Here is a 27135-nt window from a genome sequence, read left to right on the forward strand (position 1 = left end):
AAATAAAATCAAGTCAAAAGAAGAAATCAACCTTTAGTTCCCATGCCGGTCGCCATCCCAGCAGCTGCTCCGTAGCCTTAAATGCGAGCAAAATGCCATGGTGAGTATCTTTTATCTCTCCTTGAGATCATGCCGCTTTTATTTCCTGCTCACTCACCGGTTCCTTTATTGGAGTACCCAGTATATCCTCCATTCTGGGCACCCATCGCTGAACCGACACCTTAGAAAAAGAAAACGATCATGCGCCCGCAAAGAGGACATGAGCTTGCGATATGGACGAGATACCTTTTGTCGGGCTCAGCGTTCTTGCAGAACCTCTACCATTGTGCAATCTTCTTCCTAAAAGACAAGGCCATTATTTGCATTATAGAATTGGTGTTGGGTCTAAAATACGCGCTGACACACTCACCGTTAATGTGTGCCTCATGGCCATTGGGCAATGCAGACGCTCCTGCACCATAACCTTCAAGATAGCACATTTTTTAATCAACAATTTGTTTAAGGTATCATATCTTTTGATGGAAAATGTTAGCCATGACGTTAAAATAATCAGTGATTGTACTTGAACATAACATATGTATATACTGTAATATATGAAACAGGTGCACAACTGAGGACCACAACAGGGCGCTTCCATTTCATCAGACGTCAAAGCAATGGGTGTACGCAGGCAGTAAAACCACTTGTCAACTCGCAGAGGGATGTTAAATTTAGACGGCTGCTGCCACCGAAGCTCGACTTGCCTTTGATTCGGCACAGCCGCACAGGCAACTGAACCTAAAGGCTTAAGGACAACACGACTACGGTTGCTAAGATTTCCGGTTCGCACCACGGTTTGAAATTTGGCAGGCAAACCTAAGTCTTTGAAAATGACATTCGTCTCAACTGGGAGCAAGTTACATCATCGGTGGGACAAGGCCGCGAGATTGACGAGAGAGCATGGGTTAAAGTCTTAGTCCATTTCAAAATTAAAAGGCAATTATGAGAATGTTTTCATCAGCAGCGTTATCGCAGCAGATTGTGAAATACAGGGTGATCCAAAAAGATGCGTACCCATGAAAATGTCAATGGTGGACATTTGGAACACATCTTGGGAAAGCCATAAATTGACTAAATATTGACAGAAATAGCTGAAACTCAGGTGAAGGGTCTGAATAATGTGTGGTTGTAATTTGAAATAAATAGCTTTTTAATCAAATCCACAATTGAAATTTTCATGGGTACGCATCTTTTTGGGTCACCCTGTATTTGTTTTAGGCAAATTCACATTTATTGCATTTTAAAATCATGAAACATTCGACCACAAAAAAAGTTGATCGCCTTTCAAAACAAAATTGTTAATTTACATTTGACACCAAGATAAATGGGTCTCCATTTTCACATTGCCCTGTATACATTTTGAGCATTTATCCTCACACTCCCTCCCCCCCAAAAAAGTATCGAAATGATTTATCAATCAAAAATAATCACAATGATTTCCATAATTAAATCACTGCACCTTTAAACTGTGAGGTTTGAAATTGTGAATGCTGTTAGAAAAACGTTTTTTTCTTATTCAAAATAGATTGTTTTTACTTTCAAATGTGATGGCAATTTCTACATTCTGAAATTAACATTCTTCAACTGAGCCTGAATTGCTCATCAATTTGATACGACAGCGCCTCCCATTCAGAGGAAAATGTTCATTTCAAGTGCGTTTCATGTACTCACCCCCAGAACGCGCACTGTGCACCAGCCACAAGATCAGCATACTCTGAAACACCAAGCGTCCACCCATTCTGCACCTGGAGGGCGGGGGGGGGGGAGAACTGAAGATACTTTGATTTATGTACGTTCACACCCCAAAAGAGGAGAATAGACTAACGATGAGTGCACGACCAAGTCAGATGTGAGGGTCTCATATACACTCTGGCCTCGAGCGCTCCTCCTCCAGCCACCCCTAACACATCACCCCCAGAATCCACACGGCCATTTTGTCAGCACATACATGCCAAGTGAGCAATTAGGCACTTTACGTACATTTACACTTAAGAGAAAGCAAAGACAGAGTATTTGGACAGTGACCGATGACCTCTGCGTGGCATCCTTCATGTTTGTCGAGATGATAAAAGCATCTGGGATAGAGTTCGCGCGGGGTGTTTTCTTTGAACGGTGATGGATGGCCACCGAATTCAGATTTGTATATTTAGTCAAGGTTCCACTGATTACAGCGTCAGTCTTGTCGTGGTTAACGTGGAGAATATTCTCTGGGACTGCCGATAAAGCGCTGGTCAGCCCTCTGGCGATGTTTTTCCCTTACAAAAGGGGGCAGCATTTGTCGTTTGTCCATGTTAGCGCTTTGTTACAGCTACAGCTGTTGTTCAAGGGATATATAAACCAATAACCTGTATGTATGATTTCTATTGAATTTTGTACATCTTCCCCCATTTCAAGCTCATATAACTCCAGACCCATATCATTAAGGAATTAACTCTTTTTTCTGATTAAAGAAGAGAGTCTGAGGTTTCGTACACCGCTTTGAATGTTGATGTAGTCCTAAAACTCAATATTTTGTGGGTCCTGGAATTTGAGTGACAATGACAAAAACCCTGGCACTGGAGTGGACACTTTTTCCACACGTTGCAGTGAATGAGTTCATCGACATAGTCAATGCATTAAATGAACCATACGTAGTCCGGAACAGATGGGACTCCATGGAGACCATGACGGAAAACTTGCCCCACTTGCACGTTTTAAAATGAAGGGGGAACTTAAAAGAGGAAGAGATCTCACCTTTAACTTAGATTCCTCACTCCAAGCCCAAATCCTCATCTTATGAGGTCAAGGAAAGGTTAACATTTCACCTACTGGTCCACCCAGACCCCTGGCTTATTTGGTTTCTGCACAAACTGTCAGCACTTCAATTACAAAATCACAAGGTGTCACCAAAAAAAAGACTTCACATGACTGCAGCTGTCACTTTGAAATGTTGACCAGTCATTCAAAAATCAGACTACTTTTTCGGTTTTTGGAGAGTGGGGGGGAAGGTGGAGAAGAAAAAGTGGATTCTTGCCTTCAACTTTAAAACCAAGAAACATGTTATTTTTTTAAGAATGTGGCCATTTTGTCACAATAATTTTAGCAACTTACCCGCACGTTTTACTGCTTCATTAACAATCCACAATAGCTTTTCAATCTAATAGTCCTTTTGAGGAATGTCGCAGATGGGCGTCGCAGCAAAGAACGCTAACTTGTTTATTTCAAAGTAAACAAATTTAGAGAAATTCGAGCCTGTCGATTTGCGGTTTCCCCCTGCCAAAAATAAATCAAACCTTCAAGCGGTTATTTTTTTTATTTGTATTGCAAGTGATGTACAATTGTGAGATTTAAATAATTCTTGTTTCCAAACCAATGGCAAAAAAGCATCTAATACATATATACAGACAACTTATACCGTTTTACAAAAAAAAAAATGTGTGGCTATAATGTGCATGGGCCACGTTATAACTTAGTGATTGCTATAAACATAAGCTTGACTATACAATCAAATATTACTACATAATGCTCATCAGATTCTGATCCAGCAAACTTTGATTGCAACTATACAAAGAGCAGACTTGTATTTCTGTCTTGAATTTAACCAGAAGCGAATTGGCTTCGGATAAAATTGACAGGAAAAAAAAAGGAAACAATTTCTGGGTGTGCTCAAATGAGTGATTTAGGAGGGGGGGGGGAATGCAAATCAAAATAAAATACATTACATTGAACCTTATTGATAACGCACAACAAGGTTCTGAGTGCCACATCAGTCTTTGCTCGGTATAACATGGCCATGCACAGTCGTGCTCAGGACGGAAGCGCCAAACCTCCTGTTGCAGACCTAAATAAAACATTTGGGTGTTTAGATCTTTTTTAGGGGTGGGGGTGGGGGATTAGCAATATATTTACATTGAAACAAACCAACAGATGCGTCAATATGTGCCAATCAACAGATGCTCGACTCAGAACGAGGACTTACTCCATGTTGCTTTTTAGCTGGTGCACAGTGCGTTTGTCCACGTAGCGGCAGAAGAGCGTGAGCAGGTTGGAAGGTAAGAGGAGTGGCTCCACCAGTAAACACTGGGAAAGCAGCCCCGCCACTTGGAATATTGTGTCCGTCCTGAAACAATAGCAGCAGAAAAAGAAAAAGAGTGAAGAAAAAAACAAGAAAGATGAGTCTAAAGTGAACTCCTTTCAAGGAGCAACAAACTGGAAGTGATACCATGTCTCAAAGTCGCCGATGCTGGGCTCCAGGGGGACACAAGAGGACAATAATTTTTCCCCGTGGGACAGTAGAGCATAAAGCAGCGAGATCCCAAACTGAAAGCCAAAAAAAGCACTTTACAGTTACAGACAATCATAAACAAAAATACCATATTTATTCGAGTATAACGCGTACATGTGTATAATGCGCACCTCTAATTTTCAATTAAAAACCGTTGTAAATTTTTGTTTCGCTTTTTCTCAGCTCAGACCAAGCACTGTGATAAAAAACATGTATTGACAATGTAAACACTGAATAGAAACTCTGGATATTGGTAATTGTGCAAAACAGCAATGCTTAACACGCGTTTCCGTGTGGGCGAGGTGAGGAAATGAAGCGTAGCTAAAGAAATGCTAATCAACAATTTAAAAAAATGGAATGCGCAAAACCGAAGGGCGAGAATAGCCATGGAAATGCTGCCCCCTACTGGAAGGGATAAAGCATTAAATATATATAATTTTTTTCCCAGGCCTCGTTTATAACGCGCACCCAAACTTTGAGTTCTTTTTTAGGTAGAAAATTTAGCGCGTTATACTTGAATACATACGGTAATTTTGAAGCACTGTGAATGGAAAGCCTAATTATCAACTGCCAGAAATGTTAACTCATTTCCAGGCTATACAAAAAGGTAAATGCTGCCCCCTTGTGGGAGGGGGAAAACATTAGGTTTGACCTAACCCGAACAAATTTGGGAATTGCAGTGAATGAGTTCATGTAAGCTAGCAAAGACCTTGTTCTGGCACACTAGGGATAAACATTCATTCGTAGACAGGTTCTCCGACGAGGTCAGGACTCTAAGTATCCCAATCAGCTGGTTGAAGTTCAGGCCTCTGATCAGATTTAGAAGAGGAGGGTAGAGGACCGGGAGGTTCTAAACACACACAAAAACAAAAGACGATAGCCACTCAAATGTTAGAAAAATGAGAAAATAGCTATCTAGCTAGCTCTCTATTCATTATATAGCTATCTATTAGCTAGCTAGCTATCTATTCGAGTTACTTATAGGTTGAGTGAACGCTAGCGCATGCGGCTGCCGCTGCTCACCCACAAAAAAACGTATGCTGTGACTGAAAAGTGACCTTGAGAGTTTTGAAAGGTGCTTATAAATGAAATGCATTATTATTATTATTATTATAAAATACTACAGACCACATTTACCTCATCGGTGTCTCTGCTCATCAGCGTTGGAAGATTGGAGGAGACGATCCGCAGGATCTTTATAGCCGATTCGTCCTTCAAGAACGGCAAGAGGCGGGCAAGAAGCTTTTTGCCCTTGGAGACTACCAGGAAAGGAAGAAATTCACCTTCCATAGTCCTTTATATAAGAAAAAACAGCCACGTTTCAATTCAGTTAAGGCAGATACAAAAATGAATGGTGTGTAAAATGTGTTTAGATACATTAGAGGTATGGGCTGACTTAAAGTCATGAAATGTGGGTATAATTTTGAGGACAAATGTACTCCATTTTTTCATTTTTTTTCCAGTTTGGAGAAGGCATTTAAAAAAAGGTGGCAGGTTTGAAACTGAAGTGCTTTGGCCACTTTGCAAGGAATTCAAATTCATGTGTGTGCATTATTGAATCCATTCTTGGGAATAAGCCGCTAACCTCAAAGTGCTGCGAATACTTTTCAATACATATACTCAAGTCTGAGGACAACCTGGACATTTCAATGACTCACAGGACATTGTAGTGCTGCATCCTGCAGTAGATGTGTTCCACTTTGCTTTGAATTTTCTCTCTCAGCCTCCTCTCCTCTGACAAAACCGGGGTTTTGGTCCTATCTAACTCTTCCACCTCTAACAGAACTACAAAGAGCTGCGGGGGAAAAAAGAAAAGTGAAACTGACTGCAGAAAATGAGGAGAAAAGATGAAAAAGACATTGGTCAACCACACCTTTTCAATTTCGCTCAGAAGTTGTAATCGTTGCCTCGTTGTGTCCTTTTGCTCCTGCAGTCGGCGAGGGGAAACGGATCATATTAAAAACCTGAACAAAAACATATCTATATATATTGATCACCTCAAAGGGACCCTGAGCTTGAACCGCATGAACAGCTCCGATGGCTCGGCGAGGAGAATAACAAGTGGAAACGGCCACTTGACCCAGGGAGCCTTCAATGTGCACCACTGAAAAGGCAAAATAAATACATCACGACGACAACAGATCAACTTTCGGTTTATCAGAAGTCACTTTGAAATAGTGGCTTTGGGAAGACGGCGATCGCGACCTGGTGTGTAGGCATCTGCTTTTGTGATATAAGGAGTGGTGAGCTTGGGAGGCTCCCGCTTGTTCCTGATGACCAGTTCCTCCTCCGCCATCTTGGATTCCACTCGTCTGTAGTATTCCTAAAAAAAAAATAATAATAATAACACCACATGGAGGAAAATATAAACTTCGGTAAGCACAGGCCTGGTTTAAAGTGACCTTTTCATACCTGATAGTAGTAATCCTCAAGATAAGGATTTTCACTCTGCAACTGGATCATCTGAAGACGGATTATCCATTCCTTCTCCTTGGCTGTCATCAAATTACAGTAAGGATCCCACCCGTCCGGTTTTCTACGGAAAATGTGTAATCACGACCAAGAAAAAGTACAAATGACATTTTTTTCCATTAGATTTAATAGGGAAGATTCCACACCGGAATGGCCGTTGTTTTTGGTTAAGTGCACGTTTATGTTGCGGGTGGAGCTGGGTGACTGGGCCAGGGTATCTGAAAACACAATAATCAGAATCAGAAAACCTTTATTCGTCCCACAATGGGGAAATTTGCAGTCCACGGCAGCAATTTTAAAAGGCATGGAGGGGGTGTGTGTGAAAGGATAGGAAAAACTAGATATTCTAAGCATAGTAAAAATGTCAGCAGACTGAGATGTATACTGTAAATGTGCAAAACGGTTTCATAAAAAACTGCACAGTACATAGTGCAGGTATATTGATATACGTAGCTGCATTGCTTCAACACATATTTACAGTATAATAAGGACTTTATCCTAAAAACTTTGATTCAATTTGGAAATTTGACCATGTCGAATGCAAATGTGCCAAGTCACAAACCTGAAATGTTGTACCGGATGAGATGAGGCGCTGTAAAAGGGGGGCGGTCTTGGTGAGTTGGGGCCAAAACGAAGCTGCATCATTTTGGGAGCGAGTGGCTGCGGGGTGGAAGGGCACGGCCGGTTTGAGGGGTACCCAAATCTATTAGTCTAATCAGCAAAATACAACAGAAGTTATCCGCGGAGGTAAACAATATGCATTTTCTATGAAAGCATGCAAGTGTCTACCTGATTGTAACACTGCCTCTGGGTTAGAGGCTGACGGGAGAAAGGGGGGCTGGGCCTCATGTGCACCTAGGCCAAAATAACATGGTTCAACAAGGTTCGGAAACATTCAGATTCGACCTACTCTTCAAATTGGATGTATTTTTTTAATATGGTCCCCCCGGCCCCCCAAAAAATAGTTACCATACAGAGCTTCACGACTGTATATACGTAACCTATTCATTTATATAATTAAACTGCCATTGTATTTATTGCCATTTTAATATTATATATATAAACTTTTGGAAAGTGTGCAAAATAAGCTGACCACTGTAATGAATGAGGATGCAAAAATGGGTTCTTTAAATATAAACATTTTTAATTGTGCAGTTTTCAAAAGGTAGATAATGACTGAATGTTAAACTAAAATTATTCATCCTGAACGCTGAACAAATGAATAATGTGGAGGTTTTAACCTGTATTCTTTGACTGAAATAAGATTGATTATTAATATTAGATATCTAGCCAGCTATCTATGTCGCTAGATATTGATTAGCTATCTATTAGCTAGCTAGCTTTCTATCTATTTGAGTTATTCTGGGTTGAGTGAACAGTAATGTGAGCATGAGAGTTTTGAAAGGCAAGAGTTTTGAAAGGTGTTGATAAATGACATTTATTATTATTATTAAAACGAGCAAGGCATTTAGGCATAGAAATAAAATCCTCCACCTGCGAGGGGCCTCTCAGGCCAAACTGCCGCGTGGAACAGGGCCCCCACAGGTCCCCTCCATTCCTGCCCCTAAAAGCGGAGGGATGCGGGAAGTTGGAGGTCAGGTGTTGACCTCTGTGCCCCTCAATCACACACACTATGGCGCTGTCCTAAGGCACAGAAGCACATAATGTAAGACCCCAAGTCTCGACATGGTTAGACTTCACTTTTTCCCACCTGAAGTATGGATTCCGACACTATTCTGGTCTTTCTATACGACGGTTCCATCCACTGCAGAAACCAAAGAAAGCCTCCATAAATCAATTTTAAGACAAAGTAATGAAAGAAAAAAAATAAAAAATAAAAAAACACTTGCGTCCTCTGAGGGATGACGGACCATGACCTTTCCACAGTCCACGATAGCGCTATCTAGGCTCTGGAGTTTAAGAAAAAAAGACGCAGATGAGCTGACAAAAGGTCAAAAGGTCAATGCAAACATCACCTTAATGCTCGACTGGCACTCCACTGCACTCATCATCGCGGGGTCTTCGAAAATATGAGTCCTCCCCAGACCCCTCCTCGCCCCTTGCCCTCTGCTTCGTTGCATGTAGTGGGGCACCCGTCCAGAAGCAGAGAGAGAGTTGAAAGGTGGCGGAGGTCTGAGTTTAGGCACTGGCGTGGGGAGTCGAGGCGGCAGGTCCTCAAACTCGAGAGTGCTGTCGGGCCCTTTTGGGGTAACCTGTGCGTCTTCATCTGTCATGAAAAAAACGGAACACAATTAAGACAATTTCTTTCACAATCTATGACAATTTTCCTGTTCCAAAATGTCAAAGCTGTCAGCGAAAAGGAACACAACCTCCATTCTTAGAATAATGGATAAATGTTATTATGGATGTGGGCAAACCTCTTTGCTGAAGTTCCATAACGAGGCCACATCATGTCGAAACACGGCCCAATATTTTGTGTTTGATAGTTACATTGAGAGAGCAAAAAAAATAAAAAGAAATAAAAACACGTATACACACCCATGCCGAAAGTCTCCTCGTTACGAATGTTGATCTCCTCATCCTCCTCCACCATGACCTGCAGGAGCCCACATTCCATGCTAGGCTCGGCCTCCTCTTCACTCCAGTCGTCTCCATTTTCAGGCCACTGAGGCTCCAGGGGCGCTTCAACCTCTTCATCCACCTGGATGATAAAATACAAGCGTTGGCCGGGCAATGGTCTCTGAAGACATACTGGAGGTATTTTTGTATGTTATAGAAAAATCATAATTTGCTATGAGGCACTGGCCGAATTGGACCAACCATTTGTTTTGAAACAGTGCTAAAACATTACCAACAGTCAATTCTCAACATGAAACAGAAGCCAGTAGTTAAATTTGATGAAAACAATAATGCAAACAAATCTATGGCTTATCACTTCAACAGGTTAATGATTCAAGAAACAATGTGGACTCCTCCAAACTCATGAAGTTAAGCTTATCAACCTACTTACTGAAATGGAACAAAGTGAAGCCTTTCAGAAGTCTAAATTGCTTTTCATTACCCCAAAATGTCAATTTTAATACGATTGTTTAAGGCTAATCCCAAACTGGCAGATAAGCAATGGGGACGCTTTCTTTAACCAATCAGATTTCAAATTAATCTTCCCCAGACATGACGTCAATATTATGCGACTCTGAAAGTACACTTGTAGCATACAGCATTTTATTTATTAATTAGCTATTCCCTATGTCTATCGTGTAACAAATTAATTTACACTTTTAATCCTGTTAGAAATAGGACGGATAAGACTACCATGAAGGCCCAGAAACTAAATTCGTGGCGCAAACCCGCATTGAACTATGGCGAATATATTCGAAGGAAAAAAACTCGAGAACGTCTTCGTTACACAAAACTGATGGAAAAACTGCCTCAAAAGTTCTTCACTTACTTTCGTCCGCTCTGAATCATCCATGTTGTATTTTTAATGACTTTAAAGCTACCAAATCAAGATAAAAGTTAACCAATTATACCTTCAGTTAGCAACCGCAGTAACTTATGTTTAATTGAACGCACCTGCACGTGAGGGAACGCGACTACGTCATTACGCATGTCGTAACAGACGTACGTGTACTTCTTCGATTTTTTGGGGGGGCGAAATAGGTTAACTGCGACATCTATAGGTCAGTATTAGAATTACAGGGATTCGTTTCCATTGTAATAAATGGTAGTAAACTTGTACCGGATTCTTCTGATATAGTTATGCCTCTAAAACATAAAGCAGCACAAAAATGCAAATGAAACATCATGAAATGTGTGATTTGTTTTATTTTTGAAAGAGTTTTTGGCAAAGTGCATAGAGGATTTGTGAAAGCATAATGTGATGACATATTGAACGTGTGACGGGTTAAATGAGACGACTCAAAATATGCTGGATGTCGAGGATCTAAAAACATAAAAAAATACATCTGCAGAAAATTATTTTGTCTTCAAACTCAAAGCAAAAATACCTTATAGAAATGCTTTCATTATATTTTGTATATATTTGGTTATAACTGTAGCATCTGTCATATTGCTACAGAATGTTGCGACAGGTCGTGAAGCAGCTGTGACGTCACGACCTGTCGCAACATGTAAACAATACAAACACATTGCAAAAGATATTATACCTTATTTTTAAGTATGCTTCGTTCAGGGGTGGGCAAACTTGTGCTCAGGTTGAGTGTCAAATGAACTATAAAAAAAACACATCTGTATCATATTATTATTTACAACCCTAAATCAACGAAGCCATTAAAAAAATCAAACATGGAATACATTCATTTGATGGAATCGATTTCAAGGGCTAAATAAAAGTAATAAATATTGCAAGACTCTGTAAATTAAAAAAATGATGCCATACTTTGTCCATCTCTAATACTGTCCTTCTTTAAGTTATATTTCACTCCACCAGGCCTAAGTGGAGTCAGTTTTTTAAGAGAAAATTATTTGGGGTTCTTTTCAATTGAGTACAGTATCCCTCTACGTATTCACAAAGTAGTATATTCCGCTGCTTTTGTGCTCAACCCAAAGCATTGTCTTAAGGCACTATGTTGAAGTGATGGAGGAGCTTCTTGTAGCATCTTGCCTCCATGTGGAGCTGAAAAACTCCAGCATTTGCAATTCTTAAGCTCAGGTTGTATCTATATCAAATATCAAAGCCTTTTTTGGCACCAAACTCAGTAATATGTTGAAATGAAGCTCCTCCCTTCACTTTGTTTGACTATAACCTTTTCGAAAAGAGGGGAGGGGGTCTCCGATGCCATCTTTTAGCATCAAACAGGTCACTGTTGTCATCGAAAGAATGACAAAAGAGAGCGAGAGCAAAAACGTGGTCGGCATCTTTAGCCGAAGAGCTTAACGAAGCACGGATGGCAGTAGGGCTTGTTCTCCTGCTCTTTGAAGCATCCTTTGCTCAGCGGCTTGAGGCAAAAGTGGCACACCAGGTGATGGGGGTGAAACTTGGCCCCCATGGCGGTGACGCAGCGGCCCAAGATGGGCTGCTGGCACGCTTGGCATACGCTGCCCCGCGACTGATGGTAGTGGGCCTCGCAGAGCGACTTGCCCTCGTGCTCAAAGAAGCTGCCGTTGACAAAGGGGCTGTAACACTCCTGTAAAACAGCGGCAGCCATTTATAGCAGCACCAAAGTCACATGAGAATCATTAGAGGGTTTTTTTTTCTTCTCAAATGAGGTTTAGCTGTTAATAAAAAAAGGAAGGAAGGTATTTTTCCCATGCATTCTGGTCTCTCACTCCTGATCCATCAAAAAAATACTCACTCGGCTTCTTAAAAGTGACCTAAAATATTATTTAATCTCCCGAAAGACACCCCAATTATTATTATTATTATCACTGTATTATATGTAGCAAGGTAACCTGCTAAATATCTAGCTAGATAGCAAGATGAGCTAGCCAATAAATAACTAATAGATAGCCAGCTAGAGAGCTATCCAGCTAGCAAATACAGTAAAGTCTCGTTATATCGATATTCAAGGGAGTCCGAAAAAATATCGATATAACCGGGACTATCGATATATCCGAGACTTTACTGTAGATAGCAAATAGAGAGCCAGCTAGATAGCCAACCAGATAGCAAGCTTGATAGCTAGATAACTCAAGTGCAAATCGTGAGTCGGGCACACCCTGAACAGTGCTAAGTGGCACACTCACCCTGCAAACGAAGCACTGCGGGTGCCACAGAGAATTGAGAGCCGAAATGTAGTTTTCCATGATGGGCTGGCTGCACCCTTGACAACGGGAGGCGAATAATGTCAGGAAGCACTGCTGGCAGTACTGCTGGTCCTCACGGTCGTGGAAACCTGAGAAAAAAAGAACGTGGATGCACTTGGATGCCTGATCTTTTCCACCCAAAACGCTACTTTCACTAGTCTTTACCTTCGTCACCAAATGTGCTGCCGCACTTGACGCAACAGAAGCACTCAGGGTGCCAATTCTTGTCCAGGGCTGTCACCATTTTCTGAGTCAACCATAAGACAATATTGTGTGCAATTTGAGTGACAATGACAAAAACCCTGGCACTGCAGTGGACACATTTTTTAGTCTGGGAGTGAAAGAGTTGATTCACAATGGGCAAAGGCGCAGCTCACATTTAAGATGGGCTTGTTGCATTGCGCGCAGTGAGGCGAGAAGAGCGTAAAGTAGTCGGACTCGCAGTATGGCCGCCCGTCCTTCTCGAAGAAGTTCCGACTTCCCAACTCCGTCTCGCATTCCTTGCACACAAAGTGCTCGGGGTGCCACACCTTGCCCAACGCCGTCACCACCTGCGCGACGACGGGAATAATCACAGGCTCAAAAACTGTCTGGAGGCGCCTGGGAACGAGCTCGCACTCACCTGTCCCACCACCGGCTTCTGACAGGCCGAACAGTTTCCTTTGGAAGACGTTTGAACACCTTGTCGGCTCAAGTCGGATTGGAGAAGACCTAGCATGCTGTCCAATGAGCCGCCTGATGTCACTTGCGGAGGGACCATTAGCTGCTGCTGCTGTTGTGGTGGCGGTTCGGCTGTGATTGTCGGCGTTGTCGTCGTGATCACCGGACTAACGGGCGTAGCCGGCTAAAGCAAGCAAAACCCATTCTTCTTTTCTTGTTCTTCTTCATGCACGAAGCAACCATCTCTCACCACGGTAGTACGTACTGTGCTTTGGACACGGAAGTCCGAGAGAGACGCCATCAGTTTGTCCAACTCTAACGTGGCGGAGGTCGCTGAAGGCCTTGCCGAGCTGCCATGAAAATACACCATTGCAATTCAATTCATTCCGCGTTGAGCCGAGTAATTTTCGCCAAGGTGTTACGTTACGTGGAGACAGCGGAGTCCTTCATCTTGTCATCATGAGATGTGGGGAATTGGGCCAGGATCTCATCTGGAAATCAGGTGGAATGTCTCATAAAATGAAAAACGGCGCCACACAACCAACCAAAGCCCTTTGCGCTGACCTGTGATATTGAACTGGGTGGCGTTGAGCTCCTGTAGCAGATGGTCCAGTTCGCTCAGACCTCCTCCTAACAGCGAGGAGGACGAGAAGGCCGGAGGAGGATCAGCTGAGCGTGGAGAGCGGGATTTACACACGGTACTGTGAGACGCAAGGAATTGAGCGCATCAGTGGCTTGGTCCGCCATTGATAAACATCCCAAAAAGAGAGAGAGAGTTAAGAAAACAAAAATGTCTTACCTGTATAGTTTGTCTGGGTTGGAATTTTGGGAGGACCTCATGGCTGCAGAAACCGTCTGAGACAACAGGACATTATCAATAATAAAAAGACATTATATTTATAAGCGCCTTTCAAAACTCTCAAGGTCACTTTACAGTCACAAGATCAGTTTTTCTGTGGGTGAGCAGCGGCAGCCACACGCACAGCGTTCACTCAACCGGGAATACCTCAAATAGATCAAGTTAGCCAGCTAGCTAATAGATAACTAATAGATAGCTAGATAGCTAGTTAGACAGCTAAAAGATCACAAATAGATAGCTAGCTAGGTAGCCAGCAACGGTGAGCCCGTTCAACCGGGAATAACTCAAATAGATCAAGTGGAAGGATTTTTAAAAAAAGAACATACAGTCAATCATTTCTTCAACATTTAGCTTCTAGTAGACGTGCACAATCCACCATGACGTCCCTGATCCACTGCTTTGATTCTCTCCTCTTTCATCTAGAACTGCTTCATGTCACAAATAGGGTACAGCAAGTGCTGAAGAATGAATGGCTCTGTGTCTTTGTGTTGTCATGTTATTTGTTATTTAGTTATTTATTGTTGTTGTTTTGACTTCAAGATGGCGCTGTGAGAGTGGCTGACCTTACAGCAGCTCCTGTATTTTATTTTTCTACTTCTTTCTTTCCTTTCCTCTTCCTTTCATCACTTTGCTGCTGCGATATGTCAATTTATCCACTGCAAGACGAATAAAGGTACATCTAATCCAATCCATAGTCCTCTCTAAGGGTGATTTCTAACTTTTTACTGAGCCAAACACGAAGATTTGATACCTGCTGCGGGGTGTAGGCCGGTGGCGGCGGGCGAACCTCGGCTGGACTCTGCACAGCGGCCGGGTCGGCGTGCATCGGCGGATCTGACGTAAGGAGAACCGGGCAACGGGCGAGAGGGGAGCCGGTTCTCTCCAAATCGGCCAGGAGGGCGTCTATGTGGGACAAGGACCCAGTGACCACTTCCGGGTGACGGATTTGCGATCCTTCGCGACTCAACTGAACGTGCTCAACTCTTATTTTGAAATCTATTTGCAAAAGCAGGCTGTCCAACTGACATGTTAGAGTTTTTTTCTGAGTGACGGCGTCGGCAATAACATGAAGCATGCGCCAGACAGGCAGTAGAAGACGCTCATGCACAGACAGTTACGTACAGTACGTACCAAAGACAACAATACGAGGACTGAGAGGGTAGTTAAGCGGCTCAGGCACTCCTGAGGAGAAAGGAGACAGCTTCACAACTTCATACCAAACACCGTGAAGGCCCTACAAAGCCTTCACACATTTTTTTTTCAGCTATCCAGACATGCTAGCAATGGAAAGGATGCAGCGGACAAAGAGTCGTTTGGCTGGGGATTTTATATATCAATGATACACCCCCTTTTTTACGCACACACACACACACACACACACACACACACACACACACACACTTTTAGCTGCATGACATCATGCGCTTCTCGACGTGCTCGTGATTGATTACAAGCTCGCTGGTCTGCATTAGTTCTTGAGCATTTTGAAGCCATCTTAAAAAATGCCATCGTGGTTGTTTCTCAAAATCATTCCAAAATCAACTCTTATTTTGAAAATTCGGGATTTGATGAATGTGCCATGCCCTGCTAATGCATTTTAACTGTAAAAAAACAAAACAAATAGAAACTGTCATCTGCCCAGTATGAGTGCAGGCTCCTTCCGCCATTGCTCATCTGCCCCAGGATGATTCACAAGCATGGTACGAGTGTGTGGCGACGATCTTGTGGATCATCGACGCCGTCCCCTCCTCCCTCGCACACACATTCACTTTGCACATATAAGGAGGTAAAATTCTCCCAAAGGGAATGATGCCCATATTTAGAGCAGGCCCATTCAAATTGTTTGTCTTGGCCACTGCGGCCAACTTCCTCTCGCAACACATTAACTTACAACAGTACATATTTGGAGGAGGTTGGTGGGGAGCAGGGGGGGTTCGAAGTGGACCAAACATGGCCACTAGGAGCCAGCCTGACTGGCCAATCTAATCCAGATGTGCTGAGTTTTCTTCGGCTGCATCCGTGCGGCACTCCGAAACGTTGACTCAATGGAAAGAACAGAGCAGACGTCATAAAATGGCCCAATTCTATTTTGAATGTTAATATTGTGGAAGCAAGATGGAGCTATTTGCAGGGGCATAGTCTTCCCCCACCTTCTCATTATACTTTACGGGATCGGGAGGAAGTGTCTCGCGGCTTTCTCGGAAAACGAGATTTTTATCAGTTCGGCCATTTGGAAATCCATCATCACAACATTTTTAGACAGTAGGAGCGCGTGAGCGCCACACGTCTCCATAAGATACAAGGTAAGAGTGATCATAAGCCATCATTGGACTCCCAACGTTCTCAAGCCACACACAACATGGCTGTTTTACATAGTGGGGGGTCTGTGGAATACAAATCGGACAGGGCTAATTTCCTAGAGGACACACCAAATTACACACATCCCACTTCTGCAGCTTTAAAAGAATAACACACTCTCACTACTTACCCAAATCCTCCATGGTGGAACACCCCAGTTTGGCACTCGCACGTGTGCGTGTGCGTGTGTGTGTGTGTGTGTGTAACATGGACTGGCGCTATTGTCTGCCTGCAATAACTTCTCATGCACCGTTATTCGCCCACACAGGCGGAAGAGGAGGAGGGCATCTCCTCCTTTTTTTTCACTTACTCTTTCTCTCTTCCTGTGTAATGTCTCCTCGCAGTCGGGAAGGCGTTAACAGGAGGGAGGGGACAGAAAAAAAAAGAATGCGGTTCCCAACCCGCATTCCCTGGACACATGACGTCACTCAATGACCGGCTCGAGAGGGGCAAATTGGTTTTAAGTGGCACTGCAGACGAACTGCACATGTTACTGTCAGGGAAAACTTGCATTTATGTCATCATGCGCCGTAATTCAGGGTTTCAATTCGGGAAACGTTTCAAAGAGTCCATCCGCGAAATAGAAACATGTCTTTTTTTGTGTCACTTATACTTAGATGTACTCGTTTTTAAGATAAAACCATCAGGATTGTTTATTTTACTTGTTTTTTTTTGTACTTGTTAAATGCTTACCACATTGCTGCATTTGAAGGTTATGTCACGATGGAGTTCCACACCGCTACTCCAGCAAAAAGCCGTTGTCTTGTTAAATGCTTACCACATTGCTGCATTTGAAGGTTATGTCACGATGGAGTTCCACACCGCTACTCCAGCAAAAAGCCGTTGTGGAACTGCCGCAGCTTGGAATTGAAGCGGATTTATGGGTGACAATTTCTTTTCACCAACAGATGCTTCAGCGTCATGTTTGCTTTCAACATTCAGCTTGTAGCAGACGTGCACATTTCACCATGACGTCCCTGATCCACTGGTGAAAAGGACACTTTGATCCTCTCCGATTTCATCTAGTTTAAGATTGCATGAGTCTTTTGCGTCATGCCACATTATTTAGTTGTTGTTTTTTACTTCAAAATGGCGCTGCAATAATTACTGCCTTTACAGCAGCTCCTTTATTTTGTTTTTGCTGCTGGGAAATGTAAATTTCTCCACGTGCTTATCGCTCCTCTTGTTTTACATTTGGTGCCAAAATTGTACTCAATTTTTTTCTACTAATTGGTATACTTTGCATATTCTCCCCATGCTGGTATGAGTTTTTTTTTTCATTTTCACAGATTACTTTCTTAGTTGTCAATATGAATTTCTTCTGGATGCACCATGCGATTGGCCGGCGACCAGTCCCGGTGTAGCCCGCCTCCCACTTCGAGTCAGCTGGGAGAGACGCCGGAGTATTCCTCTTAGATAATATTTGAAGGTGGAGGGAATAAATTGACAGAAGTGTAAAAAAACGAAAAACCTTTAATTAAGCAAGCTCACAGTTACAGGGTATTTATGTGGGGAAAGGTGCTGACAAAGGATGATGTGACAAAACAATTTCCAGACGTTTATGGCCAAGAAGAAAAAAATCTCTAAAAAGAACTTTTCTCTGGTGTCCGGCCTTTGGTCTCGGGAAATGTACAAAGTAGAGACATAAGTGACGATATGTGCACCGAACAAAGCATGACGATAACTCTGACAAAATTAATTTCTTGGTGGGAGACGAGAAACCAAACGGACGTAACTGGAAGACACGATATAAGAAAACTAGGACGCGCGTTCATCCGTTTGGGTGAAGATCAAGCCCTCGGGTCATGCAATTTGCCCCCGTTTACACACCACACTCCTTACCCATGCAGGTTACTTTGAAAAAGTACACTTGCACTTTTTCCAAAAATATTATAATTAGCATACGTTTCGCACACACACGCATTCCAAAATGAACCAGCAGAGCCCAATCAGAAATCATATTTACCCAAAAACCTGACACGTGAAGCCAATTGGGAGGCGAAGGGGTGCTGCGATGATAGCATGAAGATAACATGGACGGGCGCCGTTACCTACAATGTCGCGATTCATCAACTGAAATGACGCTACATATCCTCCACCCTACTACGTCTTCGCTGCAGTTAATCCGCACTCACACACACACCCCACTTCCACAATGGCGTCGCATGGCATCACTGCACGGCTTGTTCATTGGCAGTGCTACTGGAGTCCTGAGGTTTCATCACATCGGGGAGTTCTGGGGGGCTGGAGAAGGCCTCGATGTGCAGCTGCTCAAACATTTCGTCTAGGGGGTTACGGAAGATATTTTTATTTGTTTATTTGTTGTTTAGATTTTTTTTTTACAATAACAAGTATTCAACCGCGGTGCCTTTGGATGACAGTGAGCCAGAGATTTATTTTTATTTTTTTCATGCTGTTAACATACCATTGACTCGAAAAGCCAGACCAACAGTCGCCGGTGCCTGTGGTCTGGCAGTCTGGTTGGTGAATCCGCTGTCTCCTAGCGTTTTGTTGTCATCCAGCAACTGCTCATCCTGTCAAGTCACAATGGAAATCAGTCAGTCATCAAATTATTTTGCGTTATTCACGATCCAGATTTTGGGAAAGGCGGTTAATTCACCTTGTAGAGCCGCTGGTCCTCCGGCGGTCTCTTGAGAATACCCTCGACTATACGCTTTAACTCATAGACTGTGGTGGACTCCTTGGCGTCTGTGAAGATGGTGGTCTTGTGACGCCGGATCATTAAAAACACATCCTGGAACGAGAAACAAATGACTCTGAAAAGGAGACGTCAAAGCTTCAAAATGACACAGTGAAAGTTATCCTAACATTTGGTGAGTTTGATGGGGAAATTAATGTTGATGGTGTCGAGTTCAGAAAACACACAGATTCTGACATGAATTCAATGGCTAGATATCATGAGTTAAATGCTGAGATGCAGTTCACAAGTAAACAAACAAAAAAAACTTAAGGCGTGACTGTTACTAACTTTGGACACAAACGCCAGCGTTTTATGGGCTTCTATTTTCATCGGTGAAGTATTTAATTCAACTGGAATGACATCATTCCCAAGGTTAGCCGGGGTAAATTACCTCCCTATATTTGTAGATGGGAAGCTGGAAGCTAACACAGCAAATTTAGCATAGGATGACTGTTTATCACCCTTTTTAAAGGACAACAGCGACTTGATCTTGATACCTACCACGTGAGGTTCACTTCCGTGAAAGATCACAAAGGAGAAATGATAACAAAATGTGATAAAAATAAACCCACTTACCATTTTAAATGATCAGCCAGCTAGCACGACGCGCCAGCCCTGGAGTGCAGCAGAAGCCCCGGGTTCATAGCGCATGCGCAACTTTACGGCAAATAAAATGTGTACGCGAAATTCACGAAACACCAATGCGCATCTTTGCTGAAGTCAGATTTCGGAATTTGGCGCGATCTATTCGGTGTGTTGACAAAGTCTAATCCCACTGAAGTTCTAGGCAGGATACGCCCTTCAATCAATTTGATTGGCTGCTGCAAGCCAATTATAATGCATCTCCTTGCGTTTTTCTGCCAATCATATGTCAGCTAGGCGTGTCCTGCCGAGAAATCAAGTGGGATTCATCATAACACGAATGATTTGAGGACTCGGTGGGCGCCTGCTTCGAATGCGAACTGTATATATTTATCCTGGATTATGCTAAGTATGAAATGGAATTTATTTGTACATACACCCAAAGGACCATAAAACGTTACTTACGTTTATGAAGACACTAACATTGACAATTTGCTACACTCCACGTCAACGATCCCGGGTGTAAGTTGTAAACGTCTATGATGTATTTTCGTCAGTCCTATTTCCGTACTGCAATTCCATTTTCCTATTAATTGAATTTTGTAAAGTTAGGATACATGCATTGCACTTTACTATATACATGTACTTCAGTCTGTTGCATGCCGTGGAAAAGCATCCAAATGGTTATTTCAGCACAGAATCGCTTATTTTATGTGAAATCCCACATTGATGCCAGCAGATACCAGTATCGATACTAGGTTTAAAACCACTATCCACACTGTATTGTTTTAAAATTCACAGAATGTCTACATTTGTTTTTACCTTCTCAGATCATTGACCATTGAGAAGGCACAATGTTACCAACCGTGGATACCGGAGGGACCAGAGTTCTCCCACTCCCCATCCACTTTGCACATGCGGAACAGTCCTTCTCCTTGAAAAAGCGTCGCCACCCTTTCTCCTCGTCATCGTCCAACTCTTCTGTCTCCAACACTGAACACTTGTCGCATTCTCTGCCGCCGTTGACGCCGTCAAAGGAGTCTCTCTCCGTGAGCCGCTTCTTCCCGCAAAAAGCGTCCCCCTGGACGCCCCTGTCTTATTCGCTCAGCCACCTGGCTCCTCTAGAATCTGCGTACGACCCCAAAAAGCAGCAGTCTTATTTCAATCAATGTTTCACTACGCTGGACCTACTCGGAAGAGGTTCTTTTGGTGAAGTCTACAAGGTGATTGTGGTGTGAATGGGTGACATTAAGTAGAACTTCAAGAAGTTAAAATGGTAGTTTGCAGCTTTATAAAGATGGAGGATATTGATTGGCAAAACAGATGTACAATGCAGCTCTTTCTTGAGATTAGCCGAATCTTCATTTCATGGTTAAAACGCCACCCGTGTAATTTTGCCACCATCTTTTCTTTCCCAGGTTCAAAATAACAAAGATGGCCGCCTGTATGCTGTCAAACGCTCGCTCAATCGCTACAGGGGCAACAATGACCGCCACCGCAAAGTGAGGGAGGCTCGAAACCACGAGCGAGTCTGCCCGCACCCTCACATCCTCAATTTGCTCGCAGCCTGGGAGGAGTGCGGTCGCTTGTACATCCAGACGGAACTATGCCATACCAATTTGCTGCTTCACGCAGAGAGCCAGACTCCTGGTAACGGTAGGGGCCATCTGCACGTCATCTTTTCTCCATTTTGGGACATTCTTTGGACTGGATGTTGGTTAGCTTCTGCATCGTTTTGATATGGGTGATCTCAAAGAGATCCAAGGCTGCCATCTACTGGCCATATTTTGTTTTTATTTTAATTTTTTTCTCAGCGCTAGTCAAGACTTCAATTTTGACACCACGGATGTGTCATTCTTTTCCCGGTCAACACAGATGAGCGTGCGGCATGGGGGTACTTGTGTGACCTCCTCTCAGCTCTGGACCACCTGCACTCTCGCAGTTTCGTTCACATGGACCTGAAGCCCTCCAACGTGTTGGTCACGGCTTCCGGGCGCCTCAAACTGGGCGACTTTGGACTTCTGCTGGAGCTCAAAGAAAACAAGATGGAGAAAGTGAGAGAAGATGACCCCGGAGGAGATCCCAGGTATATGGCTCCTGAGCTCCTCCGGGGAGAGTATGGACCCGCCGCGGATGTTTTCAGGTGCAGAAATCTTGGCACGCCGTCCATAAGAAAAGTCACGCTTTTTGGCAGATGTGCCTCACGGCGCCTTATTGTTTACTTTATAGTTTGGGTGTTTCCATTCTGGAGCTTGCGTGCAATATCCAGGTCCCCAATGGTGGGGAGGGCTGGCAGCAACTCCGACATGGGCACCTCCCTGAGGTCGCGACGGGTAGGTTTACTGCACCCCCACCCTTCCCCAGATATGTTTTTAATTTGTAATTATAATAAAAATACCAAATCCTTTATTTGTCTCACAATAGCGATTTTGTGACATTTCTGTCTACAGGGCTTTCCAGAGACCTTCACAATGTTCTTGGGATGATGCTTTCTCCAGAGCCTTCTGAGAGACCGACGGTGCCAGAGCTTCTCGCACTGCCCGCAGTGAGGAAGCACAGATGGAAGAGACACGCGTATCTTATTTTTACAGAAACCATGCTGACTTTGGCCTTCTTCTGCCGGGTAATTTTGGATTTGGGTTCACGGCGGCCCGCTGTCTGAAATGCCCGACGGACAATGCATGGAAGAATCTGGTTGATTTTGCGTGGATATTCTGCTGGTGGCTTCTGTTTCCAGGTGGTGGTAAACTTTGGTCTGCGAATTTTCTCTTCACTTTACCTGCCCATCTTTTCCGGCTGGAGCAAGACGGAACCCTGCACACCTCCCAAAGAGAACTGGGATGGGGAGGTAACACTCCCCCCGCGTGGCTCGCACGCTGACAGCTCAGAAGACGACGAGATGTTTCCTGTGGAATCCGTGGGACCGGGGAATTCCCCCAGGTTCTCGGACAGGTCAGACTATTTGCATTTTTTTAATCTTTTCTGGGATCTCCCCGTCATATCTGCCGTTCAGCATTTAAAACGTCACCAATAAGTTTGAAGCTTTTTAAGTTTGGGCTCTTCCCTAACAGGATGAACTCCCCACTGGCTTTGAAAAATACGTCCACTCCTCTCCAATATTCTCCTGACTACAATAACCGGAGTCCCCGCCTGGATCCATTCGAGTGGTCGCCATCCAACGAGGCCCGGCAACCTTCCAACGTCTACTCCAACGCCTCATCCAGGCAGACCTCCCACACCCCAAGTCACACTGATCGTCTGGACTCCAGGCGGCCCAGACGATCTCCACAACGCCGCAATCGCAACCGAAGCCGTTCGGATGACCTGCCCGGTGTCGGACGCAAAAACTTGCTGTGTCTCTTTGAGGAAATGGACACGGAGGCATCGTTGTGACAGTCTGACAGTATTTTTTGGACTGCATTGGAGCCCAAACAGAACACATCCACTCCTTTGTTGAATGCGCTGCTTCTACCATTTTTCATAACCGAGCGTGTAAAAGGTGGCGAATCACACTTTGAATGCATGCTTTGTGTTCCCTAAAGTGCAATTATTTGTTGAGTATTGTTGAATATTGATATTTATCGTTTTGTGTGTGTTACTTGAACTGTGTGTTTTGCCCCCCAAAAGATTGACTGTTTGTCTTGTTGATCGCCGTTATGAGAAACGGCAATCTTTTTCAATGTGACCAGCAGCTGAGAGTAAAGGGCAAATTTACCAACAGACAACATTTGCAACTACTAGCCAATGGGGGAAGAGCTTCAATCGGGCGGAAAAGTCTGAAAAGGCACTTTAAGATCCACAAATTGCTCCAGGGAGACAGAAGGCTTCTTTCTAATTCCAGAATAAAAACAGACAAGCCCCTGCTACTTTTGCCTCTAGGCTTAATACATGGAGACCATGTGCAATAACTTATCACCTGCACACAGAGAGACACGTCTCGGATGACAGCATACTGGAGATTTTCAGTTACTTCCGATACATCGCACATCCGAATTTAGAATTGATCAGGCATGCCAATGCCTGACGACAAAATTTCACTGAGCCAGGAGGGCCACCTCTGGAGAAGAACTTAGTTTGCTTTCAAAATTAGTTTTGTCTGATGTAAAAGGCATTTGGGAACTGTTTCAGTGAGGCCTTGATGAGAATTGAACTCATGACCCCTGGTTTACTAGACCAGTGCTCTAACCACTGAGCTACAAGGCCTTGTGTAGCTGCATGAAATCCATTAAATATTACTGACAACCCTTGCGAAATGGATTTTGTTATTTTATCTGCGGCCGAAAAAAAAATACTGTGTAAATTATTCATAAAGCAAGGAGGTGAATACGCCATTTTGGTGTTGCCATTTGGTACTTTAAGTATTATTGATGAAACACTTTACTTCAAGCTAGAGTTAAATAGTTGTCCAAGGAACAATTTAATTGACAAAATGACAAAGAACGTGCATGTTTTTTTTCTTCTATTTTGTGGCTGTTTTCATTTTCTCCACACAGTAAGCTTCACAACCCGGAAGTAATGTGCTCACACCTCAGCACGAAACCGAACTACACTTTCGTCCTTCCCGCAGGTGAGTTTCCATAAACAACTATGAACCGGTGCCAACAAAATTCCTAAATGTCAATTTTTATGGATAAGACAATGTCCGGATAGTTACGGTTAACTTACACACCGTCGATGGCGTAGTTCTATTTTTCACGAGACTTGTTGCGACACCCTTCGAAAGTTGTCCTTCGCGGAACTTTAGTTCACAATTTGAAAAATGGGGAAAAAAACATCCAAAACAAACATGACAATAAAACATGCCAAATGTAGAAAGAATACTGGTTGGTGCAAAAGAGGAAAAACACAATTTCCGGCTTGAACGCAAACATTCAGTGTGTTATTACTGTATTACTTATTCACAACTGCAAGCTGTAAAACTTTTTTTTTTCTAGCTTCTTTTGTGAAGAAATGGACTAATGTGTTGCAATTCTTGGTCATGTCGCAACAGGTTCGGCGCTGATCGTCCTGTGATGTGATGAAATGAAGATAGATGAGAAGATTATTTCCTACTTGGAATCGAGCAACTCACCAGTGGACAAAGAAGGGTATCTCTATAAGAAGGTAAACTACATTGTGCATGTAAAGAACTGCTTTTTGATTAATTTTCTTCAAATCATTAATTTTGCAAGAGAATTAATGACTCATTAAATCAATAATAGCACTCATAATAGACTTTCCCAAATCATTTTCATGCAGCGTTACCTTAACCTGCAAGTGCCCAACTAGCTTTTTAGCTGTTACAACCGATCTTTTTTTATATAGTGTGGTTTTTTTTTTTGCATTGCGCACCTTCACTTCTCTGTGCCACAAAATGGTGGCAGCAAACTTCACCGCATCTGACCTCCATCAGGTCATGAAGTTAACTCTGCTAGCAATTATTTTTTTCCCAATTATAATAAAGCAGAATAAGTTGTCTCTCAGCTTCCTGTTGCGTAAAACTCAGACTAACCGACATTATTGTTCTGCAGGGTGACATCAGGCCTTCCTATCACAAGCGTTGGTTTGTTCTGAAGGGGAACCTCCTCTTCTACAAGGACCACCCGGATGACCGGGACCTCATCGGAGTCATTGTTCTGGAAGGCTGCACCGTCCAGCTGTGCGAGTCTGAGGAGAAATTTGCTTTTTCCTTGGTGTGGAGCGAGCCGGGCTTGCGCACTTACAAGTTTGCCGCCGAGGACCAGGAAAGCCAGGAGAGCTGGATTAAAGCCCTCCTCTCGGCCAATCACGGCTACTTATCTCTCCTCGTGATGGACCTGGAGAAGAAGTACAAAGGTGAGAACCATCGCTAGGCAATATTTTAGGATATCTATTCTCATAAATTGAGCGTGAAACATTTCCTTCTTATTTGTGACCTCAGAAACATTAGCGGCTTTGTTCAGCGACCCCGCCAACGGTGCCGCCGCCGCCACCACTTTCCCAAACGTGGGTGGCGAAATCATCCCACAGTCGTCCACGTTGACGCGGAATCCAGCTGGAGCTGAGGCCGCATCCCTCAGCGTGAGCTCCATCTCCACGCTGCAAACTCTGACCGTTAACCTCAAATCCACCGTGAAGAAGTCCCCCAAACTGTGGCCCAAGAGGAGCGCAAACGTAACGCCGATTAGCGGCCCGGCCCCGCCCACGGGAGACTGGTCGGCGGTGTGTTCGGGCACCTGCCAGGAGTTTAGCAAAATGCACGCTGATTTTGGAAAGGAAGTCAAGGACCTCATTGCTGATTGGTCAAGAAAGGGACGAGCGGGCCCTGTGGCACTCCAGGAAAACTTAATCGATTTGAGTAATTTGGAATAAATCCATCCATTTTCAAAATAGCATTTGGAAAAAGATGTGCTTTCAGTGTAGCATTAGCAAATGGCTCCCGCAGAGAACCTTTGAAGGAACTCTAATCTGGATTCTCAGTGGCTTGGGGTTCGGATCATGAAGCTTTGTGACTTGGATCTGAAGGTTCAAAGCAATGTTCCTTCTCTCCGACTGAATGACCAACAAGACTGGAGCATGGACGCTGTTTGAAACCAACGTATCGGTGCGTGTATCTCTTTAACAACTCATGTGACCAAATGTACTGTATAATTAATTGTTAGTGTTTTTTTTTTACCAAAATACAATTGTCCACTGTCAAAAAAAACACGTGTATTTTTTTCTCAATGGTTGAGAAAGAAAATGGCGGCGTTGGGGTGGCGTTGAGGTCGACCATAGCTATTTCGGTGTGTCCAGCTGTCTTGTTTTTAATGTTCTTTCTCTCTCTCTTTTCACCTTCAGCATGCTCCAAGTGAGCCGATGACCTTCAGCCAACACTTTGGCCATTTGCGGCGCTTAAAACCGAACTGAATCCTTTTCAAGGTCAACAATTTCAGGACGCGTCAGCCCGAGAGGTCGCGTGGCTTCACTTTGGACTCGCCGTACCGACCTTAGCTGCGCGTTAGCATGATCGTGGGCTCCGAGTCCAGTTCGTATAAGGAGTTGGGGGGTTTCCTTCCGGCCATTCTGCGACACATCAAGTGCCATTTGACAATTTCGAGAGACGTGTTCCATACTTTGTATACTTCTTGACATTTCCAAGTGGCATCAATGGCCCCGTTGTCGCGTGCCATGCCTGGCGAGGAACCAAAGTCTATCAGTTTTCAAATTTCACGGCTGTTTCTAAATCCTCCAGGGTTCTACTATTCATCTGTCCGTCACAGATCAACTCTATCCCAGAGACAGGTGATGATATCGGGATATGCGGGGCGCATTAGCCACTTAGGACTCGGGCCTCAATCCACGCCCGCTCATCTTTGTTGTTCCGATGAAAGCTGAGCCTGTGTATGACTACGGTCATATTAGTCCACACATGTCCAGTCCAAAGTCCCGGGCTGTGCGTTGCCATTGAATTCACCTCATTCCAAGACTCCGGATGCCCATTTTGGAACACGGGTGAGGCGATAGGGACCCCGC

The 27135-nt window shown here is 43.6% G+C and overlaps 5 protein-coding genes, 1 long non-coding RNA gene and 1 other non-coding gene across 11 annotated transcripts; 2 read left to right on the forward strand and 5 right to left on the reverse strand.

Annotated features, from left to right (window-relative positions):
* Nucleotides 1-28: 28 nt before the first annotated feature.
* LOC148887772 (uncharacterized) lies at nt 29-337 on the reverse strand. The gene is made up of 3 exons (XR_016117488.1): nt 286-337; nt 158-220; nt 29-76 (listed from the first exon to the last, which is right to left on the reverse strand). It is a non-coding gene; the product is annotated as an uncharacterized LOC148887772 (long non-coding RNA).
* A 3009-nt stretch (nt 338-3346) lies between these two features.
* On the reverse strand, nt 3347-10234 carry patl2 (PAT1 homolog 2). Its single transcript, XM_089015764.1, has 19 exons — nt 10185-10234; nt 9275-9437; nt 8752-9002; nt 8626-8685; nt 8487-8540; nt 8270-8419; nt 7565-7630; nt 7338-7486; nt 6922-6993; nt 6716-6839; nt 6509-6626; nt 6301-6407; nt 6177-6230; nt 5962-6098; nt 5441-5597; nt 5013-5153; nt 4241-4338; nt 3998-4138; nt 3347-3859 (listed from the first exon to the last, which is right to left on the reverse strand). The coding sequence occupies exons 1-19, from the start codon at nt 10206-10208 to the stop codon at nt 3826-3828; spliced, it is 2100 nt and encodes a 699-aa protein (XP_088871890.1). The 5' UTR covers nt 10209-10234; the 3' UTR covers nt 3347-3825.
* A 307-nt stretch (nt 10235-10541) lies between these two features.
* LOC148887774 (transforming growth factor beta-1-induced transcript 1 protein-like) lies at nt 10542-16633 on the reverse strand. 2 transcript variants are annotated; one of them, XM_089016063.1, is made up of 12 exons: nt 16510-16537; nt 15153-15203; nt 14773-14924; nt 13962-14017; nt 13727-13863; nt 13590-13653; nt 13428-13512; nt 13125-13346; nt 12880-13053; nt 12668-12749; nt 12443-12591; nt 10542-11883 (listed from the first exon to the last, which is right to left on the reverse strand). In XM_089016063.1, exons 1-12 carry the CDS (start codon nt 16520-16522, stop codon nt 11617-11619), a joined length of 1452 nt encoding a protein of 483 aa, XP_088872189.1. In that variant the 5' UTR covers nt 16523-16537; the 3' UTR covers nt 10542-11616. The 2 variants fall into 2 exon arrangements, with proteins under 2 accessions (XP_088872189.1, XP_088872190.1); XM_089016064.1 differs by lacking the exon at nt 15153-15203 and having other exon boundaries at nt 16510-16633.
* A 1199-nt stretch (nt 16634-17832) lies between these two features.
* On the reverse strand, nt 17833-19795 carry LOC148887775 (elongin-B-like). The gene is made up of 4 exons (XM_089015420.1): nt 19657-19795; nt 19000-19134; nt 18805-18913; nt 17833-18663 (listed from the first exon to the last, which is right to left on the reverse strand). Exons 1-4 carry the CDS (start codon nt 19657-19659, stop codon nt 18551-18553), a joined length of 360 nt encoding a protein of 119 aa, XP_088871546.1. The 5' UTR covers nt 19660-19795; the 3' UTR covers nt 17833-18550.
* Nucleotides 19796-20007: 212 nt separating this feature from the next.
* On the forward strand, nt 20008-23915 carry pkmyt1 (protein kinase, membrane associated tyrosine/threonine 1). Of its 2 annotated transcripts, none has more exons than XM_089015226.1 (8): nt 20008-20071; nt 20493-20885; nt 21081-21318; nt 21538-21805; nt 21892-21995; nt 22113-22285; nt 22400-22614; nt 22734-23915. In XM_089015226.1, the coding sequence occupies exons 2-8, from the start codon at nt 20517-20519 to the stop codon at nt 23053-23055; spliced, it is 1689 nt and encodes a 562-aa protein (XP_088871352.1). In that variant the 5' UTR covers nt 20008-20071; nt 20493-20516; the 3' UTR covers nt 23056-23915. The 2 variants fall into 2 exon arrangements, with proteins under 2 accessions (XP_088871352.1, XP_088871351.1); XM_089015225.1 differs by having other exon boundaries at nt 20039-20184.
* On the reverse strand, nt 23793-23865 carry trnat-agu (transfer RNA threonine (anticodon AGU)). The gene has a single exon. It is a non-coding gene; the product is annotated as a tRNA-Thr (tRNA).
* Nucleotides 23916-24162: 247 nt separating the features above from the next.
* pheta2 (PH domain containing endocytic trafficking adaptor 2) lies at nt 24163-27033 on the forward strand. Of its 3 annotated transcripts, XR_016117465.1 has the most exons (5): nt 24163-24229; nt 24653-24765; nt 25173-25476; nt 25562-26224; nt 26461-27033. XR_016117465.1 is itself a non-coding variant. In XM_089015227.1 (4 exons), exons 2-4 carry the CDS (start codon nt 24685-24687, stop codon nt 25990-25992), a joined length of 816 nt encoding a protein of 271 aa, XP_088871353.1. In that variant the 5' UTR covers nt 24163-24229; nt 24653-24684; the 3' UTR covers nt 25993-26454. The 3 variants fall into 3 exon arrangements, 2 of the variants coding, with proteins under 2 accessions (XP_088871353.1, XP_088871354.1); XM_089015227.1 differs by lacking the exon at nt 26461-27033 and having other exon boundaries at nt 25562-26454; XM_089015228.1 differs by lacking the exons at nt 24163-24229; nt 26461-27033 and having other exon boundaries at nt 24546-24765; nt 25562-26454.
* Nucleotides 27034-27135: the final 102 nt, after the last annotated feature.

The sequence above is a fragment of the Hippocampus bargibanti genome, linkage group LG15, assembly GCF_051943395.1.
Source record: "Hippocampus bargibanti isolate YZ-2025 linkage group LG15, ASM5194339v1, whole genome shotgun sequence".
Classification (NCBI taxonomy): Eukaryota; Metazoa; Chordata; class Actinopteri; order Syngnathiformes; family Syngnathidae; genus Hippocampus; species Hippocampus bargibanti.

Coding starts and splice junctions, on each gene's coding strand:
- patl2 (XM_089015764.1), bottom strand. CDS start 10,208: ATGGATGATTCAGAGCGGACGAAA. Junction 8,686..8,751: donor AGTGCCAGTCGAGCATTAAG/GTGATGTTTGCA, acceptor CTTAAACTCCAG/AGCCTAGATAGCGCTATCGT. Junction 6,627..6,715: donor TTGAGGATTACTACTATCAG/GTATGAAAAGGT, acceptor TTTTTTTTTTAG/GAATACTACAGACGAGTGGA.
- LOC148887774 (XM_089016064.1), bottom strand. CDS start 16,588: ATGTTACACACACACACACACACACGCACACGCACACGTGCGAGTGCC. Junction 12,750..12,879: donor GCAACAAGCCCATCTTAAAT/GTGAGCTGCGCC, acceptor TGGTTGACTCAG/AAAATGGTGACAGCCCTGGA. Junction 12,592..12,667: donor CAGCACATTTGGTGACGAAG/GTAAAGACTAGT, acceptor TTTTTTTCTCAG/GTTTCCACGACCGTGAGGAC.
- LOC148887775 (XM_089015420.1), bottom strand. Junction 18,914..18,999: donor AGGACCAGCGGCTCTACAAG/GTGAATTAACCG, acceptor GTGACTTGACAG/GATGAGCAGTTGCTGGATGA. Junction 18,664..18,804: donor TCTGGCTTTTCGAGTCAATG/GTATGTTAACAG, acceptor GTAACCCCCTAG/ACGAAATGTTTGAGCAGCTG.
- pkmyt1 (XM_089015226.1), top strand. CDS start 20,517: ATGTTACCAACCGTGGATACCGGAGGGACCAGAGTTCTCCCACTCCCC. Junction 20,886..21,080: donor CTTTTGGTGAAGTCTACAAG/GTGATTGTGGTG, acceptor TTTCTTTCCCAG/GTTCAAAATAACAAAGATGG. Junction 21,996..22,112: donor CCTCCCTGAGGTCGCGACGG/GTAGGTTTACTG, acceptor TTCTGTCTACAG/GGCTTTCCAGAGACCTTCAC.
- pheta2 (XM_089015227.1), top strand. CDS start 24,685: ATGAAGATAGATGAGAAGATTATTTCCTACTTGGAATCGAGCAACTCA. Junction 24,766..25,172: donor AAGGGTATCTCTATAAGAAG/GTAAACTACATT, acceptor ATTGTTCTGCAG/GGTGACATCAGGCCTTCCTA. Junction 25,477..25,561: donor CCTGGAGAAGAAGTACAAAG/GTGAGAACCATC, acceptor TTGTGACCTCAG/AAACATTAGCGGCTTTGTTC.